Here is a 20,089-nt window from a genome sequence, read left to right on the forward strand (position 1 = left end):
TATATATATAATAGGTTTCTTTTTAAAAGTAATAACATATAACGATCTAATAAATCATGCCACTGTTTTATTTAGACAGCTGCAATTTTTCTTGCACTTCATATAGCCTGACATGTTCATTCAAATGTGAATTTGCTTACATATAAATAACATTATACAGTTAATGCATGCATGTCATTTTCTTCTTTTTCTGTAAATGTAAATAGATTTTATTTTATGTAGTCTACATATGACCGACACTAATTGTGTTTTTAGGGTTATCTGCGGCAGTGCAGAAAGAGGATTGACATGTTCAATGATGACCAGGTAAAAGTTATTTTTGGAAACATTGAAGACATCTATAGATTTCAAATGGGATTTGTTCGGGATTTGGAAAAGCAGTATAACACAGAGGAACCCCATCTGAGTGAAATAGGTCCATGCTTCCTGGAACATGTAAGCATTTTAATGCACTCCTTGTCAAATTATTAATTATATTTCAGTAATTCAGTATAACATTTTAAAAAGTTTTATAATTAGCTTTTAGCCAGCCACTGCACATACTGTTCTTTCAAAACAATGTGATGATGGTAGTTAACTACCACAATTTTTTTTTTACTTTTCTAAACCTTTAAAAATAAAGACAATAACAAAACAAGTAATGAAAAGGATTTTATAGATCGTTATCAATATTCATAAATTAACAGATGAACACTCAACATCTAGTTTATAAGGAACACTTGCACCTTTATACAGCAGATAAACAGGTGCACCTAATAAAGTTTATTAGAAAGCACGGAGACTTGACTATACAGATAAGAATCAAAATTATATGGATGGCATGTATGAAGTTCTGATTTCTGCACACTTTTGGCTTATAGCAAGATGGGTTCTGGATCTACTCTGAGTACTGTAACAACCATCTGGATGCATGCATGGAGCTATCTAAGCTGATGAAGGATGGACGCTACCAGCATTTCTTTGAAGCATGCCGTCTCCTGCAGCAGATGATTGACATTGCAATCGATGGCTTTCTGCTGACCCCAGTGCAGAAAATCTGTAAATACCCACTACAACTGGCTGAGCTGCTCAAATACACAGCGCAGGAGCACAGGTAACACAAATCATTTAAGGCCACTTTGGATATCAAGATTATATTTCTACTCAGAAATATACTAATACACATTTATGACATTTAAAAACGAGATCACTCAAACCAGTTCAAGAAAGTTGTAAAGTGTAAAGTTAACTATCTCTCAACATTTGAACAAATTTTACCTTAGCCGTCAATAGCTACAAATCACAGAAATCACAGACACCCTCACAATAATGTTCACCTTACTACCGATTGCACTCACCTGGACACTATAACTCATGCAGTTTTGATAACTTACACTGGACATTAATCTCACACAGCATATGCTTCTCTGTTCCTTTGATTCAGTTATCACCAAACCAAGATATTCTGATATCTATTATGGTTCATGGTATGAGGGTTAATACCTGCCAGCTGACAGAATACTGTGCCACATCAAGGCTAATTTGGCATCCCTGCTTGGCTAAAGGCTAACCCTAGCTGTCTGGCTGTACCATCTCTTCTCCAGTGCTAGTAGTTGCTACAGTGACACTTAATTGTATTTCCTCAGCTTACTACTAAAGTTTACTACCCAGCATAAATCAAGGACTTCTGTGTATTAATTTTTTATTGAAACATGGCTCAGCTTCAGCATTTCGAATAGCTAGGCTAAATCAATTCAAGTCAAGAGGCTTTAATTTTCATTTCTACTACACAGTACACAGTAAAAATGAGACAATGTTCCTCCGGAACCCTGATGCTTTGGACGATATGCAAACTGCATGGGGTCCAGAGAGGGTGGAAGCTGGGTCTTATTTTCAGTTATATGTATTTAAATGCAAAATTGTTCATGTAAACTGTGGCCCTGAACCATTGTAGTTGACTGTTTAATATTAGTACAGTCTAAATTCAATCTTAAAATTGAGTTGCTCAGTAACTTCATGGATCTTTAGGCTGTTTATGTGGAACCATGTTTCATAGATGTTTAAACACACTGTACAGCATGATCAGGGTGCAGGCAGGAACTCCGGCGAGACTAGCTGCTTAGACTTGAACACTGAGACTGTGTCTGAGTCTCGAAAAGTAATTAGAAGGCTGTAGGGCTTTGTAAGAGAAAAAAAAAAAAACTCTGCCCCTTGTTGTAGTCTTGAGAATTTTGAGGTACCAGCAAATAGCCTGCAACTTTTAATCAAAGTAGGCATGGTGAATCATAATGGAAAAGAAGTTCACTCAGATACTGCACTGTGTATTTAGTGCTTTATATTTCAGTAATATTTTATAATCAATGCAAGATTTAATTGGGAGTCAGTTAAAATGTGATCATATTTTCTGGTTCTCGTAAGGACTCTTGCTGCTGTAGTTTAACTGTCTAATGTCCTTTACAAATTCCTCAACATTGTCTCTTATCTGACTTTGCTGAAATGTATCACCAGCATAGCAATGGAAGCTAATACCATGTTTCCAAATAATTTCACCCAGAGGCAGTGGGTATATATAAAGCAGGGGGGGAAATAGGCAGATGGAAAACTTACCATTTAAATCTACAAACTGAAAATGATCAGTCAAATAAGATCTAAGCTAGGAGAAAGCTGTTACCATTATTCCAACAACATTTTCTAGCCGAGCAAGGAGGATATTATGTTCAGAGGTGTTAAAAGCTGCATTAAGATCAGAAGCCAGTAGAAGGTCATTTACCACTTGAACCAGTGCTGACTCTGTGCTATGATGAGGCCTAAATCCTGACTAATACATTTCATGGATGAATTCTAATGTAGGTCTGACCATGTGCTGCAACCTTTTTTAGAATCTTGAAGATAAAGTGGGTTTTTGATAAGGGTCAAGGTCAGGTTTTTTAATTAGGGGGTTGATAACCACCAGAAATATTTAGGTACATAACCAGTGCTAATGGACAAATTATTATTTTTTTAACAGGTTTAATACTTATGTATGGTGGTCGAGAAGTGCCAAACACATGAACAAATTGGAAAACAAATTAACAAATTAGAAAACACTAACAAATCCGAAAACAAAATAACATGCAAAAACAAAATAACAAATCCGAAAACAAATGAACAAATCCGAAAACAAATTAAAAAATCCAAAAACAAATTAACAAATCCAAAAACAAAATAACAAATCCGAAAACACATTAACAAATACAAAAACCCAATGACAATTCAGACAACTGGAAAAGGTAGGTATAGTTTGTGAATGGAACACTTACCGATCATTGGACGAGACACCTGTCATTCAAGATACAACAGTCTTTTTTTTTATTTTTCAATTTTGATTTATGTTTTTATTAAGCAATTAGCCATATACAAACAACATAGCTATAACAAGTACAATTTACATTAAAATAAACAGAACAGGTGCATGAAAATACAAATATATACACATATTTAGGGGAAAGAGGGAAGAAAATGTATAAATAAATAATAATTTAAATAAATTTAATTTCTTCTTCTTCTGGACTTCTGAGGCTTTAGACCTTTTTATCCCTAATTTTAATTTGGGTTCAGCTCTCCTAACTGATGTGACATCGCTCCAGGTCTTGTCAATTCTCCCACTGAAAACCCTGAAGACTGTGGTGACATCACCCAACTCCCGCCTCTGCTTTTTGTGTGTGTGAGAGTGGGAACCTCTCCAGGCAGTGGGTGCACACTCCAAATACTGACTAGGACTTAATATAATAACTGAGGCAACCTTGCAAATGAGCGATTAAAAAAGTGATAGATTTTTTTTTTTGTGGCCTTAAGTTTTTGAGGTCCTAAGTTTTTATCCACTCATGAATAAAAAGGAACAACTAATTTGGCAAAATGTAGTTGAGTAAAAAGTAAAATATTTTATCCTAAAATGTAGTGAATTTAAAGTGCAAGTCTACCCAAACAGAAATACTTACGTAAAGTACAGATACGTGAAAAAGCTAATTCATTACAGTAACAAATTAAGGGCTGTTCCAGAGGAACTTTCGGGACTGTAACCTTCATGGCTGAACGAAGTGGTTTCTTGGTTTACCGCATGGACAGAACGGGGAAGAGTCAGGGAAGTCAAGGGGGGGTGGAGTGTGTCTAAGGTAAACAACCGCTGATTCGACAGCATAAGAATTGTATCTCTCACGCTCCTGCACAACAAATCTGAACTCCTAACCATCAAATGTCACCCTTACTACCTCAGCACAATCATGCCCACCATTTGGGAAATCAGACCATGCCACCATCTTCCTTATGCCTGTATACAAACAAAGGCTGGAGCAGGAAGCTCCATTTCAGATCGAGGTTGCACACTGGACAAACCAATCGGTGGCCGCTCTGCAGGATGGTTTAGATGACGTAGACTGGCACATATTAAGGCACAGCTCTGATGACTTCAACATGTTTACGAAAGTGGTTGTGGGATTTATCGGAAAACTAGCGGATGACACGGTGCAGAAAACCATCATCAGAACGTTTTTACAACCAAAAGCTGTGGGTGGATAAACTATCTGCAATGCTTTGATATCCCATTCTGCTGCCTACAACATGGGGCTCATCAGCAGGAACATGGATGAGTACAGTGTGCGCATAGTGGTGAAGAAAGCAAAGCGGGGCTACGGGAGGAAACTGAAGTCACAGTTTCAACATCGTACCTCTGGGAGCCTGTGGCAGGGACTGAGAACCATCACAGACTAAAAAGCACCATCCTCCAGAATCGGGAATGCAGACGCTTCTCTGGCAGAGGAGTTAAATACTTTTCCTGTTCTGAAGAAACCCCACTACCGTCTTGTAGCCCTGACTTCAGTAGTGATGAAGTTTTTTTTATGGTCAGAGACATCATCACTGCCTCACTACCAGACAAAATGAACCGATTATAGTTTGCTTACTGCCAAAACCGCTCTATTAAGGATGCCATTACACATCTTCTCCACACAGCAATGAGTCACCTGGACTACAGTTAAGGGAACTATGTGAAAATGCTGTTTGTCGACTACAGTTCAGTGTTTAACACCATCATTCCCTTCACACACCTCTATGTTGGAAGTCCTGGGACTCACCCTGTGTCAATTGATCTCAAACTTCTTGAGAGACAGACCACAAACTGTACGAGTGGGCAAACACACCTCATCCCTCCTCACCCTTAGCATTGGAGCTACTCATTGCCACCCAAAACTCCTTTAACGGCTCGTTGCAGCATAATCATGTCAAACGTCTCTATGGTAGATTTGCCCAACTTGCTTTAACTTAATAACTTGCTTCCATGATGAAATTGCAGACATGACGCACTTGTTTAGTATAGCATCAGTTGAACAGCTACCAATGTACAGAGAATGATGTCTTTTGCACACTGACTCATGAAGGTTAGTGCTCCCTGTGACTGTGTGTGCAGCCTTGTGCTGCTATTGGTCGGTGTGTTACAAAACTAGTCTTGAAACCTTTTGATACCACCTCATAACATAACACAGCAGGACTAGCTTCATTTAATAAACAGACTGACAAACTTAGCCACTGTGCCGATCTCCCTTATTAACTTGAGTGAGCAGGAGTTCACAAAATCACATGGTGCTTTTATGGCAAGGAAGCTGCTTTGTGGCGGCTAGCACTATGTGCGGCATGTGCTGCGCTCTGCTGCGAATAGAGCAAGTGGGGATTGTTGACAGCTTTTAACCCATTCATCTCAAAATACAAAATAGAACAAAGAAAGTATAGGTAATTAAAATGGGGGATTTTCTGTACACTTGTAAAGTATTAGGTTAGAAGCAATATCTGAAGAACACATTATTAGAACCAACTATTGTAATAGTCTAGAAACTTTAAAGTTTCAGTATACAATACATATCTATCTTTCAGATTTTTAGCTCACAACAGTGGTCTTTTTTGTTTTATATTTTAGTTCAATGCAAGCTTTCCTAGTCAAGACAGGAAGCATAATGATAAATACATTATTATTATTTCTAAATTAAAGGATTTCTTATTATTTATTATGTGCTCAATTAGAAATTAAGTTATTTTTTTTTATTTAAATGTGTACATTCCTGAATACAGTTGTTCTCAGAAGCATAACATGGGTTAATCATGTACTAAATTACTCAATTACTCATTTAAAAATGAAAATGTTCTTAAAACTACACTTTCTTACATGGTGCAGTCAGCCAAGCTCTAGCAGTGCTTGGGTTTGAATTCATAATCACTGGTATTACTTGTTACTTGTTCCAGGTCAAGACTTTTTTGTCAAAGTCAGGAGGGTACAGCCAAATCTAAAAATACATAAATGTTGGTTATTTACCAAAATCAGTCAGTCACAAATATCTAGTATCACAAAGACAGCAAATCAGATGACCAAGGCTGATGTGACTGAACAAGCCACAGGGAAAGCCTTGGTCTGGCACACTGGAAAACCTGAAATTGACTAAATGCAACTATGCAATATACAAAAAGAGAATTAAACACACAAACACAAGAAACAAAGTTGGAGCCATAACATCAAACCATGCATAATAGTTTCCTACAAATCTGATTACCATAATTTCCGGACTATTAAGCGCACCAAAATATAAGCCGCACCCACTGAATTTGACAAAGATTTTTATTTTGAACATAAATAAGCCGCACCTGTCTATAAGCCGCACTTTACACAGGCTTTAATGAAAGACAGTGTCTGTTACATGGCTCGTATCTAAACAGTAGCCTACCAAGAAAGTCATTGTTCACTGTCTTCCTCTTCCTTTTACAACAATTTCTCTCGAGAGTTTGAGAGATTAAAGAGATCTTTTGGCATCGTCGTGCGTTTAAAAATCACCATCGGTGAAGCTTTTCTCCCAATGCCGTGCAGCTCAGAACACAGGTGAAGTGCATTTTTTCATGCCCGGATGTTTTCAGCGTGACGAATGATTCATATTTCCTGTTGACAGTCCGAGTGAGCGGCAGGTCAAACGTCAGAGGAACCTCATCCATATTTATGATGTGGTGCGGCCCGATTCAGTGGGAGCGGGATTTAATATAAAGAGTTTTATTGGTTCACCTGAACTTGTTCGGCAATTTAATTGGTCTAATGTTATGGGGCTCAGTTTTTTGGCTTGAAGCTTGTGAAACCGGGAAAAACACAGGAAAAATCCATAAATTAGTCGCTTTGTTGTTTAAGCCACGGGGTTCAAACCGTGGGAAAAAAGTAGCGGCTTATAGTCCGGAAAATACGGTAATTGTAATTAATCATTGCTCATGCAATTATAAATTGAATTGAGCTATATAATTTTTTTTTACAGATATGATTAGTATGCATTTTTTGTTTGCTTCATAAGTGCAAACATTTGCATTTATTCAGCTGTTTTATGTATCATATACAAACATAGCTCTAATATATTCATGATGATTATGAATAAAAAAAATTTGTCTGGTTTTATTTTCAGTGACTACCGATATGTGGCTGCAGCATTAGCTGTCATGAGAAATGTGACCCAGCAGATCAATGAGCGCAAGAGGAGACTGGAGAACATTGACAAGATTGCACAGTGGCAGGCCTCTGTTCTGGACTGGGAGGTTAGTTTGGACAGTCCGGATTATGTTCAGATTTGTACATTTAGAGGTCTTTTAAAGTCTCTGTAGTCATCAAGATCCCAGATGAAGCCTAACTTGCATATGTGGTGATAAACTGTCTGTTCAATTAAATTTTTGTTTTGAATGCAATTCATTTTATTGATAAAGAACATGGAAATTGGATTTTGAATTGAATTTGAAAATTAATTTAATATATTTCCATTACATTCACATCGCAAAATGTCAATGAAATGAATTAAGGTGCTTTTAAAATGTATATCTTTTAATTAGTTTTAGATAATCACAGCTAAATCATGACATTTACATGCAATTGCACAGTGCAAAGATTACACATGTCTGCTCAGTAGGTGTCTTAATGTGTTTATTGTGTTTATTGGAGATGAGGAGCATAAGGCAGTTCAGCTGTACCATGTTTTGTAACACAGCACATGTTGTGACAATCTGTCACAATTTTTTCTTGTTGGTATAGCAGCTCTCACCTGATGAATCCATGATTTTGCACATTAGTCGTTTTTAACCTAGGGCCAATTAAACACATAGTTACAAGGAAACGGAAGTGGTGACTGGCAATTCAATTCTGCAATTCAATTCTGCTCACACAATTTCACCTTATTGTTTGGGTCGAATGATCTTCTAAAAATGCCATTGTGACACAAATAATAATTCACTAGCCTTATAATATACTAAATAAAATAGACAGACTATAGAGAGGATGAAATAAAAGTATCTAATAAGAAACAGTCAATGTTTTATTGATGTAAAAAATGTACATACACTAGCAGCTGAAAAAATTGTATGGCCCCACTTCTCTAGCTTTAACACATCAGTTTCTTCCATATTAAAACAATCACAGACCTTAAAAGCCAGGATGTTGTTTTTGTCATCCAATGAAACATGTGTATTTCATAGATACTAAATTAAGTCAAGCCATTTAGATTCAATAGCTTTGAGAATATCATTGGTTAAATTCAGTGTTGTGCTAGTTACTAAGAAATAGTAACTATTTACAGTTACTAGTTACTTCATTTAAAAGTAACTCAATTACTTTGTAGATAACTTACAACAAAAAGTAATGCATTACTGTTAAAAGTAACTTTTTAGTTACTTTTTTAAAAAACGTTCTTTAATGTTCCCATTAATGCCCTTTTATGCGTTATGGTCTATACAAACACAAAACACAAAGTAATTTTTAACACTATTTTATTTAAGTCAGACCAGTAAAACTGAATATATCACAAGGATTTCTAGAATAAATAACAAAACAAGCTGAATAATATATTCAGAATCAAAAACTAAAGTGGCTTCTGCATCATAAAAGCTGTTGTGCTGAGCTCTTAAAAATGTTACTTTCACAGCTTAAGTATGAAAACTATCTACAATGTACAACATAACACCGGGTTAGCTTCTAGCTTCATCGAGGCATGTAGTTTCTGGAGGAGCTTCGATAGATTGGAGTTGCTGCTATCACAGTAGATACAACCTTCGAACCAGAAAGACAGAGCTTACATTTGCCTAAAAGGTTTTTGTCTTTATGCGCAACTAAAGTGAAATAATTAGCATATTTTTACTTTGTAAACCTCTTCTAGTGCGTCTTCTTCGTGTTTACAGTGGTTGGCATCCACCAATCCTACAATTGATTATCAGCATTTTCTAATGTAGCATTTTTATTCTTTACAAATTATTCAGTAATGGTTATCATAAGGAGATTAGAAAATACAGTTACACAGTGTAATTAGTTTTTTTTTTTAGGAAACCATAGAGAAATTTTAAAAGTAATATAAAAATATAATGGTTTAAGTCATTATTTTCAGAACAGGTGTTTTATGTGGGGAAAAAAAATTATTCACTCATAAACATCTTAATGATTGTGAACAGAGGTTTATGTTTATGGAATTGTAACTGGCCTTTCAAGAAGAATACAATAAATACAGTAAAGTTTTTCTCAGAAATATCAGCAGTTTGCTTGATACAGAATGTAATATAAAGCTTGGATAATCATTTTAACTATTATTTGTTTGGAAATCCTAACAGAAATATTATGTTTTTGCTCTTTGCACATCCTGTATGGAGCACATAAAAAATGTGCACACACCACTATGAACTTGTGAAAGATGCACTCCTTATGAAAAAACAATTCTTAAAACAGTTAATTAAAACTGATTTAATTTTACGAGATCCTAATTCAGATACATGTTGCTATTTCTTCTGACAAGCTTAAGGCAATAAACTGCATACGGTATATTATAAAAATACAGGGTAGATATTTGTGTTTATGAGCAAAAAAATATTTTGTATTTTCTTCTGATAATTTGGCATTTCCAAATTCTCCATATTTGAAGAACAAAATAAATCTTAGTTATACATTTGATTCTCTGTACAGGGTGATGACATATTGGACAGAAGCTCTGAACTGATCTACACAGGTGAGCTGTCCTGGATCTTCCAGCCTTATGGAAGGAGTCAGCACCGAGTCTTCTTTCTTTTTGATCACCAGCTGGTGTTGTGTAAAAAGGTACATGATGTATTTTCCTATTTATTATTTAAGAATAAATGGTGGTAAGATAGATTTTTGTATTTAACTAAGCTGAATATATCAACACCTTGTGGTTTTACAGTTAATTACTTTATTAGAAGTACCATACTAATTCTGCATAGTAATCTTATGTGACATGAAGCCAAGTTCCAAGTTAACCAAGTTGACATGAAGCCAAGTTCCAGGTTAACCAAGATTACCTCAAATAATTGCTGCAGATTTGTACCTGCACAGTCATGTTGCAAATATCCAGGTTTAATACCACATCCCAGTGGTAGAGTTATTATCAAGCTGTAAGTGGCCATAATAAAATATAATAGGCAATATAGGCAATTGTGACCATTTATTAGTGCATGTGGTCAGCAATAATATTCATTTACCCTAAGGAACTGTAACATCACTCAAGTTGATACACTAATAAGGGGCCCCATGAGTGACAGAAAACATTCCCCAAACACCACTCCCAGCCTTAACTGTTCACATAAGGGAAAATTCATGATGATGACGATGGTAATGCCAGATTCTGACCTGCATAATCAAGCATCAGACTATGTGATTGGCTGACAAAAGGACACTAACTGACAGATGTGGTCTGTTTTTGTAGTCCATCCACTTCAAGGCTTAACACATTTTTACTTCAATTAAATTAAATTCAAGTCATTTTTATTTGTATATCGCTGTTAACAATGGACATTGTCTCAAAGCAACTTTACCCAAATAATGCAGTAATAAAGAATGAATAAGAATATTCTTCATAATTGTAAATTTGTCCCTAATGAGCAAACTGGTGGTGACTGTGGAAAGGAAAAACTCCCTGAGATGGCATAAGGAACAAACCTTGAAAGGAACCAGACTCAAGAGGGAACCTTTTGGGTGGAACCAAATGTCCATTTCTTACAGTTAAACTTCTGAGATTCTGTTTTATATCTTCTTCACCACAGTAAAACTGAATAAAACACTTCATATCTAACCTTAACCTATATTCGTAAATTGTAAGAGAACTGCATAAGCAAAGCTTTTTTTGACTAATTCCACCTTGACATTCTCACAATGTACAGGATCTTATTCGACGTGACATCCTTTACTACAAAGGACGCATAAACATGGACAGGTATGAAGTGAAAGATGCAGTTGATGGACGGGATGATGACTTCAATGTTAGCGTCAAAAATGCATTTAAACTGCACAACAAGGACACTGAGGAGGTCCACATCTTCTTGGCTAAAAAACTGGAGGAAAAGATTCGCTGGCTTAGGGCATTTCATGAAGAGCGGAAAATGGTGTTGGAGGATGAAAAAATAGGTAAATCTGTATTTAATTAAACACTGGCTTCCAGAAAATGGAACTAATGGTTCTGGATTTAGAATACCGTATTTCTTGGACTATAAGCCGCTACGTTTTTCCAACGTTTTGAACCCGCGGCTTAAACAACGAAGCGGCTTATTTATTAATTTTTCCTGGGTTTTTCCCGGTTTCACAAACTTCAAGCCAAAAAACTGTGCGACATAACCAATGATTAGACCAATGAAATTTCCGAACGGAAACGAAAAAACGCACCTTACCTGTGTTCTGAGCTGCACAGCATCGGGAAAAAAAAAACTTTTTTTTTTAAACGCACGACGATGCCAAAAGATAAACTCCCGAGAGAAATAGTTGTGAAAGGAAGGAGGAACTTACAATAACTTACTTGGTCGGCTACTGTTTAGATACAAGCCGTTGTAACGTGTTGAGTCTGGGTGAAGGGAGAGCTCGCTAACTCCAGTTGCAACAGAAATCAAATAAGCACAGACAGGTTTCCAAAACTCGTGCTTTTTTATTTTTCTTGGCAACAACGTTACATGTTAGTCAAAGAAACTTAGAAATGAGCATCAGAAAATAATAAGGACATAATCCTCATCTTGCACACATGCAGTAATAGCGGAAAAATGCAGTGCCAGGCTATTCCCAAAATACCGCTATGCTCCTAAATGAAGCGCAACATACTTTACCCGTTACACCGTGTGTAACAGACACTGTCTTCGTTAAAGCATATATATATATATATATATATATATATATATATATATATATATATATATATATATATATATATAATGTGTGTGTGTGTGTGTGTGTGTCTATATATATATATATATATATATATATATATATATATATATATATATATATATATATATATATAAGGAATGCTCATTGTTGTGTGTTATTATTGAATTAAAATGTCTTCTGCAAAGATTGACATTTAAGAGAAACTTTTTTTGCACTTATCTTATTTTAGGCTTTGAAATTTCTGAATATCAGAAACGACAAGCTGCCATGACAGTGCGTAAGGTGACCAAACAGAAAGGTGAGGCACCAAAGCGTTACCAGGTGAATTAAATTCTTCCATTTTTTATTGCATGCTATCTTTTTATTGTTGTTTTTTGAACTTGCAGTTGCAAAGGCATGCAAATTTGCTAACATTTCTAACAAAGTCTAAGTATACTAAAAGTATCGTGTAACTGCTACTAACAAGACTGTTAAAGAATATTACTGTAGTATTGTCTGTAAATTTATTGTTGTTACAAGTGCTGTAGTTTTCATTATTATTTTGTATTCACTAATGCAGGGGTCTCCAAACCTTTGTACACCACAGACCAGTTGTGTTTTAAAAATGTGTTCGTAAAGGGGTTGTTTTTTTGTTCATATATATATATATATATATATATGAACAAAAATATATATATTTTTGTTCATATATATATATATATATATATATGAACAAAAACAACCCTTTACGAACACATTTTTAAACACAACTGGTCTGTGGTGTAATATATATATATATATATATATATATATATATATATATATATATATATTTGAACAAAAACAACCCCTTCACGAACGATATATATATATATTTCGATTCGATGACTTTATGTTAATTAAATGTTAAATCATTAAATTAACTGTTAATAATATATATATATATATATTTACACAGTGTGGAAAATAAGTATTTGAACACCCTGCTATTTTGCAAGTTCTCCCGCTTAGAAATCATGGAGGGGTCTGAAATTTTCATCGTAGGTCCATGTCCACTGTGAGAGACATAATCTAAAAAAAAAAAATCCAGAAATCACAATGTATGATTTTTAAACTATTTATTTGTATGATGCAGCTGCAAATAAGTATTTGAACACCTGAGAAGGTCAATGTTAATATTTAGTACAGTAGCCTTTGTTTGCAATTACAGAGGTCAAACGTTTCCTGTAGTTTTTTACCAGGTTTGCACACACTGCAGGAGGGATTTTGGCCCACTCCTCCACACAGATCTTCTCTAGATCAGTCAGGTTTCTTGCCTGTCGCTGAGAAACATGAAGTTTGAGCTCCCTCCAAAGATTCTCTATTGGGTTTAGGTCTGGAGACTGGCTAGGCCACGGCAGAACCTTGATATGCTTCTTACAGAGCCACTCCTTGGTTATCCTGGCTGTGTGCTTCGGGTCATTGTCATGTTGGAAGACCCAGGCTCGACCCATCTTCAATGCTCTGAGGGAAGGAGGTTGTTCCCCAAAATCTCGCAATACATGGCCCCGGTCATCCTCTCCTTAATACAGTGAAGTCGCCCTGTCCCATGTGCAGAAAAACCTTTAAAGCATTATGCTACCACCCCCATGCTACACAGTGGGGATGGTGTTCTTGGGATGGTACTCATCATTCTTCTTCCTCCAAACACGTTTAGTGGAATTATGACCCAAAAGTTCTATTTTGGTCTCATCTGACCACATGACTTTCTCCCATGACTCCTCTGGATCATCCAAATGGTCATTGGCAAATTTAAGACGTGCCTGGACATGTGCTGGTTTAAGCAGGGGAACCTTCCGTGCCATGCATGATTTCAAACCATGACGTCTTAGTGTATTACCAACAGTAACCTTGGAAACGGTGGTCCCAGCTCTTTTCAGGTCATTGACCAGCTCCTCCCGTGTAGTTCTGGGCTGATTTCTCACCTTCCTTAGGATCATTGAGACCCCACGAGGTGAGATCTTGCATGGAGCCCCAGTCCGAGGGAGATTGACAGTCATGTGTAGCTTCTTCCATTTTCCAGGTGCATCTAATTTAGGATAATATATTTTAAAGGCAGACTAACAGGTCTTTGAGGGTCAGAATTCTAGCTGATAGACAGGTGTTCAAATACTTATTTGCAGCTGTATCATACAAATAAATAGTTTAAAAATCATATGTTGTGATTTCTGGAAAAAATTTTTTTCCAGATTATGTCTCTCACAGTGGACATGCACCTACGATGACAATTTCAGACCCCTCCATGATTTCTAAGTGGAAGAACTTGCAAAATAGCAGGGTGTTCAAATACTTATTTTCCTCACTGTATATATATATATATATATATATATATATATATATATATATATATATATATATATATATATATATATATATATATTATTAACAGTTAATTTGATGATTTAACATTTAATTAACATAAAGGCATCGAATCAAAAAGATATTACTCTATTTATACCCTAACATCTAACATTTAGTCCCAATGAGGAGGGCTGGCTTTATTACACACATTGGGTTTGGAGCATGTAAACTGCAAAAAGTACAGACAAAACCATATTTATGATATGATTAATATTTTCGGTTTTTCGGTTAAAGGCTGCTTTTCCTGTTTTCTTGTCATTATCTGTCTCTCCATTATCAACATAATAATTTTTTTGTTGTTTTTTTAACTGCCTCCATTAAAGACACATTTGACCAATATTCTTTTAACACTCGTTAACAATTGGCTGAATATTTTGCAAGTCTAAAATAATGTTTTCTGAAATTGACGCATATGTAAATTTGGATCGGGGCTCTTAAAGGGCAAAACACACAATGCATAATACAGTGTAATATCTATAAGTTTTCACAACGTTCTTGCAACTCGGTAGCAATTCTCGCATGGCCTGTTACAGAGTTGTGACCTGGTGGATGGGGATCTCTGTACTAATGAATATATATGATGCTGGTCCTGCTGTAATGGTATTAAATATTTCAAGTAAACATCAATAAAAAGACAGATAGATTTCTTTATATACATACATTCTTATTGTCATATTTGCAATTGTTTTTGAAATCCATTGTACTTCACTGACATACGGTGAAGTATTTTCTTGAATTTGCAGATTCATTTATAGATATCATCTTGAGAAAGAGGGCCATATTATATGGACATGGTATGAAAATGATAAAGGTATATTTAAAAGCGTTTTCTGTAGAGTTAACTTTTCTCCAAGATGCCATGGCAACTGTTTTGAATACAGTTCTTAAATTTATAGAGCAAAAATGCTCACCAACACCAAAGCTCTTGTTGATTTAGCAAATGGCAGCAAAACCTTAATACCAGTAAACCTATTATAATGCGGTTATGAAATGATGACTTGACTGACATTTAAGATCAATCCCTGGAATGCACACATAATTGAGTACAAGGTCTTTTACCATCCTACAATTATTTTTTTTTTTAAGATGCCATGGCAACTTCTTACAAAAGTAGCCATATATATCAAATGTACAAATTAGTATTCATTTCAGAAGCAGCATAATTTGGAATATGTAGTATATATGTTTAGCTTGGCATTAAAACTTAAGAGTTATGGAATTTTCTTTAGATCTATCACTAGTTTCACCACATGTATGTATACATGTATTGTATGTTAAGAAAAACAGTGTGTATTAGTGGGACTGTAGCATTGGTGGTTTGATAGTGATCAAGTAATGTAAGTAATTGTTGTCCCCTTTTTTTTGTCTGCTCCTTCACTCTTCATCTTTGCTGGTCAGCTCTGAATCTGAACAGGTATGTTTCCCCTTCATCACCTTGCCTCCAGGAACCCATAGCCAAAGGACAGTTTGCATCTACCGATGACTTGGCACAGTCCAACCTATGTGAGATTCAACAACTTAGACAAACTCAATTACCATTCTGGCAAAATTTTGGAAGGTTAGCATTGTTGAAAAAATAGCAGAAATGTTCAAAAAGTGAAATTTAAAAACCAGATGTTGCACTGGATGGTCTCATCTGCTTTGACTGCAGCACAACAGTGAAAAATGATGCAAGCATTTTTAACCTTTTAAGACTGACTGACCCATTCATTCAATAGTAGCATAGTAGAACCTGCCTGTTTAATTAGTCATATATTATTATTACATTTTGCAGAAACTTGAGGCAACATTACCTGACTACCTTGTGCAAAATAACCAAAAATAAAAATAAAGAATCATTTAGCAATATACAGCAAAACACAAATTTTAATTTACTCTCAGTACTTTTAACATTTCTGGTTAAAGGTATGCAATTAAATGTGTTGTTGAGAAGAAATTAGGATGCATATATAAAAATGCCGATATTTGATACATAGTGACCTACGAGAGATTTGTGCATCAAATGATTGCATGAGCTGATGTTTTTTTAAAGGTAATTTCTCACCAGATAGAAATGGAATAAGTCATTTGTGAATTTCTTTTGTAATTTATAATCTCAAAACAGGTTGACGTCTTTGTGCAAAGACATATGTTCATACAGTACATGCTTTCAGTAAGGTAAATCTTTAGCCAAATCTTTAAACTAACCTCGCACAACATTTATGAGAAATTTAACCAGCAAAAGCAGTTCCATTGATTTAGTATAAATTAAGTCATACTGTGTTTTCTTAACAGGGTATTTATTTGCTGTAAATGAGGCTGATTGTTGTATCAGTTGAAAGCTGTAGTTATTAAAAGGGTTCCTTTGCAAAATATTGTAGTTTGTGTGAATGTTAAACAACGCTGTAAATTTAACCATCAAAAATGCTTTTATACATGTTATCTGAAGCACTTTACCTGAGGTTCGGTTATGGTGTCTTGGTAGCATTGTCACCGATCAATTATATAATTTTTATGGTGTTTTATCTTAAATTATAGTAACACATGTAACTGTGGGTGTATAAACCTGAATAACTGTGAGGGACAGTAAAAGCCTGGATACTTTCTTGTGTATGTGCACATACATACTGAAACATTTCACCAAACTCAGCTCACAGATGGATCTGTTGTTTAAAGGAATTGCTCTACTGCTAATTGTAAGACAGGTAAAAATTTACTAATGTTTGACACATCCAGTAGAAGTCAGTTGATATTTCGCTAGATGTCATCAGTTCATATTTATTCAGCACTTGGGAACTGTGGCATCAGGAAGTAATGCTTTATTTGGTGAATCTATCAGCAATACCATACCTCTGCTCCTTCATACAAGTACAGTAATCCCCCGCTTTACCGCGGTTCTAATCTCGCACCCCTGGTTTATCGTGGAATTACATTTGCAACATAAGTAATTTGTTGCGCTGATTTTCCCAGTATCTCGTGGATAGCACGATTGACTAAAAAACTTATAGGGAATTGTTTTTATGAAGTCTTATGTTGAAATAATAAAATGTATTAATAAAAATATAATTATTATTTATAAAATGAAGTAAATTGTTAATAAAGTACAGTGCTGTATACATAAAATAGCATTTTTGGGGTGGCGTCCATATGTGCACTACAGTAGTCCCCTTTTTATCGCGGTGGTTACGTTCCATAACCGCCTGCGGAAAACGAAAACCGTGATAAAAGGGGGATTACTGTAGTGCACTATGGAGTACATGGTGACCTTTGTCCAAATACCGTAGCATTGTTCAGTCGAACTTGGGCTGTAGCCAAACTGATTTTGGACCTATCAAAATCACCTTTAAGCCCAGGTTCAGGGATTGACCCATACTCAATTAGAATTGCTGATGAGGATGTCTTGGGCTAAATAAGGTGGTTCAACATCTATTATTAATAACATAGAAAAATAACTTTAAGTAGCTGTAAACACAAATTATATTTGCTGCTTTAGCAAGCAACAAAGAACACAACAAACGTAATTGAACTATGAGTAGGACTTAGCTGAAGAACATTCGTTTCAGAGTTGCATCCATTTCAGCTGGGCAACGTTGTTAAACTATATGGAATGCAGTACAGACTATATTATGGGCTTCTTCAGATTATCAGTGGATGCTTGACAGTTGATGATTAGCAAGCTTTTTTTTTACTTCAGGGCTTAAATCTGCTAGACTCAGATTCAAGGTCTAAATCTGTTAGCACCTTATTGGTATTGCTGCAAAGATCTTACAGGGTATGTCCATCTGGGACATTTTATCCTTGTGGCAAGGTGATGAGCACCTAGCTTTCAAAGTCCAAAGAATTTGCGGCACCACTCTTTAAGGGGGAAAAAAGACAATATAAGATGGTGGGAGACAACCTAACTTTTTGGGACTACCTAACTTAACAGACGCAGCTATAAACAGAGGAAAAATATCTGACTTGACATAACTACAAGCCTCTACCCAGATAGCTCCGTATGATGCTATTTTTCTAGGAAAATGGAAACAAAAAAGGATGCATAATACATCAATTTTTGACTTTGCTGATTTAAAAGTTTCTGCTGGTACATGCACATGCACAAGAGATGATTTTTACTGCCACTCTTTATGTTCTGAGATGGTGGCACAAATGAAAATTGTAAATTTTATATATTTTCATATGTCTCAATATAGACTGAAGAATTGCCCCTCTCTAAAAACTCAGTTTGTGGGGTATTTTTTGGTTATTTAATGTATATTATTTTGTTTCAGAATGGAATAAAGTATGTTCCTCATTTTCTGTTTCATTTTGGTTAGGTTCAATGTGTATGTAAAAGTTTTATGGGTTTTTCCTTTTTTACTATGTGTAATACATGAACTAACAGAACTCTTCCCTTTCATTGTAAATATTAATTAAAATTGCAATATAATGTACAGATGCAAAATGTATTGAATTAAGTATAGGCAGGTTAAGGATAATTTGATCATCAATTATTATAAATGTTTCTATACATATTTGCCAAGAATATTTTGTGACCCTATGTAATTATGAACATGAACTGAAATATGAATTATGAACACAATTATGACTATGAACATGGACTGAATCTGTCATCTAATGTGTTTTGTGGGCAGCGTTGAGGCCCAAAGAAGTTGCTAGAATATCCCTAGGATCTTATTCTATTACCTTTAGTTTTTTAGAGTTAAATGAAATGCACAATGTAGAAATGTATTCTTTTTGAAGTGATCATTTATTATTTTGTACAACACTGACAAGCATAGATACAAAGTGATAACCTAAAATATAACATAGAAATAATTTTGATGTCTATAGAGCACTATTTTGTTTTATCTTATTTTTCATATTGATAATTATATTGAAATGGTCTGGGTTGTATAGTGTGTCACAATTTATTATTTGTCCCTTTTGCTGGATATTTGCCTTTACGTTCTTATTGATTAGTAACATTTTGAAAAAAATAAATCCATAAATTCTAAGAATTCAGACTTGTTTTATTTCATGAGCCAACGAGCCTCTATATTTTTGTCACCACATTGTTGAATCATAAGCACTAGTTTTTACTTTCACCCTGCTTTTCAGTCATTGTCTTGGATTTATTGTTTATGGCTATGCATTTCTCTTGGACCAGCTTCTTTGTTCTTATGTTGATAAGAGCGATACCTTGTTCCTTAGTTTCGTACAAAGGAGCATTAGGATCTTGCAAACCTCCATCACGCACTTGTTTTTACATCATCATGGAATTTATGCGGTTACTTCATTTGTCTCCTAAAGATGTATGTATGTATAGTTCACAATACAGAAGAATAAAATAAAACAACTATTTAAAAATTACATTCCTACAGAACCCAAGCAGAAAAGATCCGGGATGCTTGATAGTCCCTGTGACATGACTGGCTGTGCCTATGTTAGTCTTTTGGTCTTTCATCCAGCCTGGAGCCATCTCTTACCCTTCCAAACCCACTTTGGATGCCATTCTATTTACTTGCTCAGCTGAGGGCATCACTCAGCATCCCTACTTCATTAAGGATGGCTCAGTGGTGATTT

At 35.3% G+C, this 20,089-nt stretch overlaps 1 protein-coding gene across 10 annotated transcripts in view; it reads left to right on the top strand.

Moving 5' to 3' along the window:
- arhgef9b (Cdc42 guanine nucleotide exchange factor (GEF) 9b) overlaps positions 1-16,393 on the top strand; it is a 55,245-nt gene extending 38,852 nt beyond the window's left edge. For 8 of the 10 annotated variants that reach the window (XM_046849496.1, XM_046849497.1, XM_046849495.1 and 5 more), the window contains 7 exons: positions 256-435; positions 861-1,093; positions 7,437-7,566; positions 9,965-10,096; positions 11,176-11,419; positions 12,396-12,464; positions 15,944-16,393. In XM_046849496.1, coding sequence (XP_046705452.1) covers positions 256-435; positions 861-1,093; positions 7,437-7,566; positions 9,965-10,096; positions 11,176-11,419; positions 12,396-12,464; positions 15,944-16,125 — 1,170 coding nt within the window. In that variant the 3' untranslated portion in view covers positions 16,126-16,393. Of the gene's footprint in view, positions 1-255; positions 436-860; positions 1,094-7,436; positions 7,567-9,964; positions 10,097-11,175; positions 11,420-12,395; positions 12,488-15,288; positions 15,357-15,943 lie in introns of all 10 variants that reach the window. The other 2 variants (XM_046849499.1, XM_046849500.1) reach the window with 2 other exon arrangements.
- The last annotated feature ends 3,696 nt before the right edge of the window (positions 16,394-20,089 follow it).

The sequence above is a fragment of the Silurus meridionalis genome, chromosome 5 (genome assembly GCF_014805685.1).
Source record: "Silurus meridionalis isolate SWU-2019-XX chromosome 5, ASM1480568v1, whole genome shotgun sequence".
NCBI lineage: Eukaryota > Metazoa > Chordata > Actinopteri > Siluriformes > Siluridae > Silurus > Silurus meridionalis.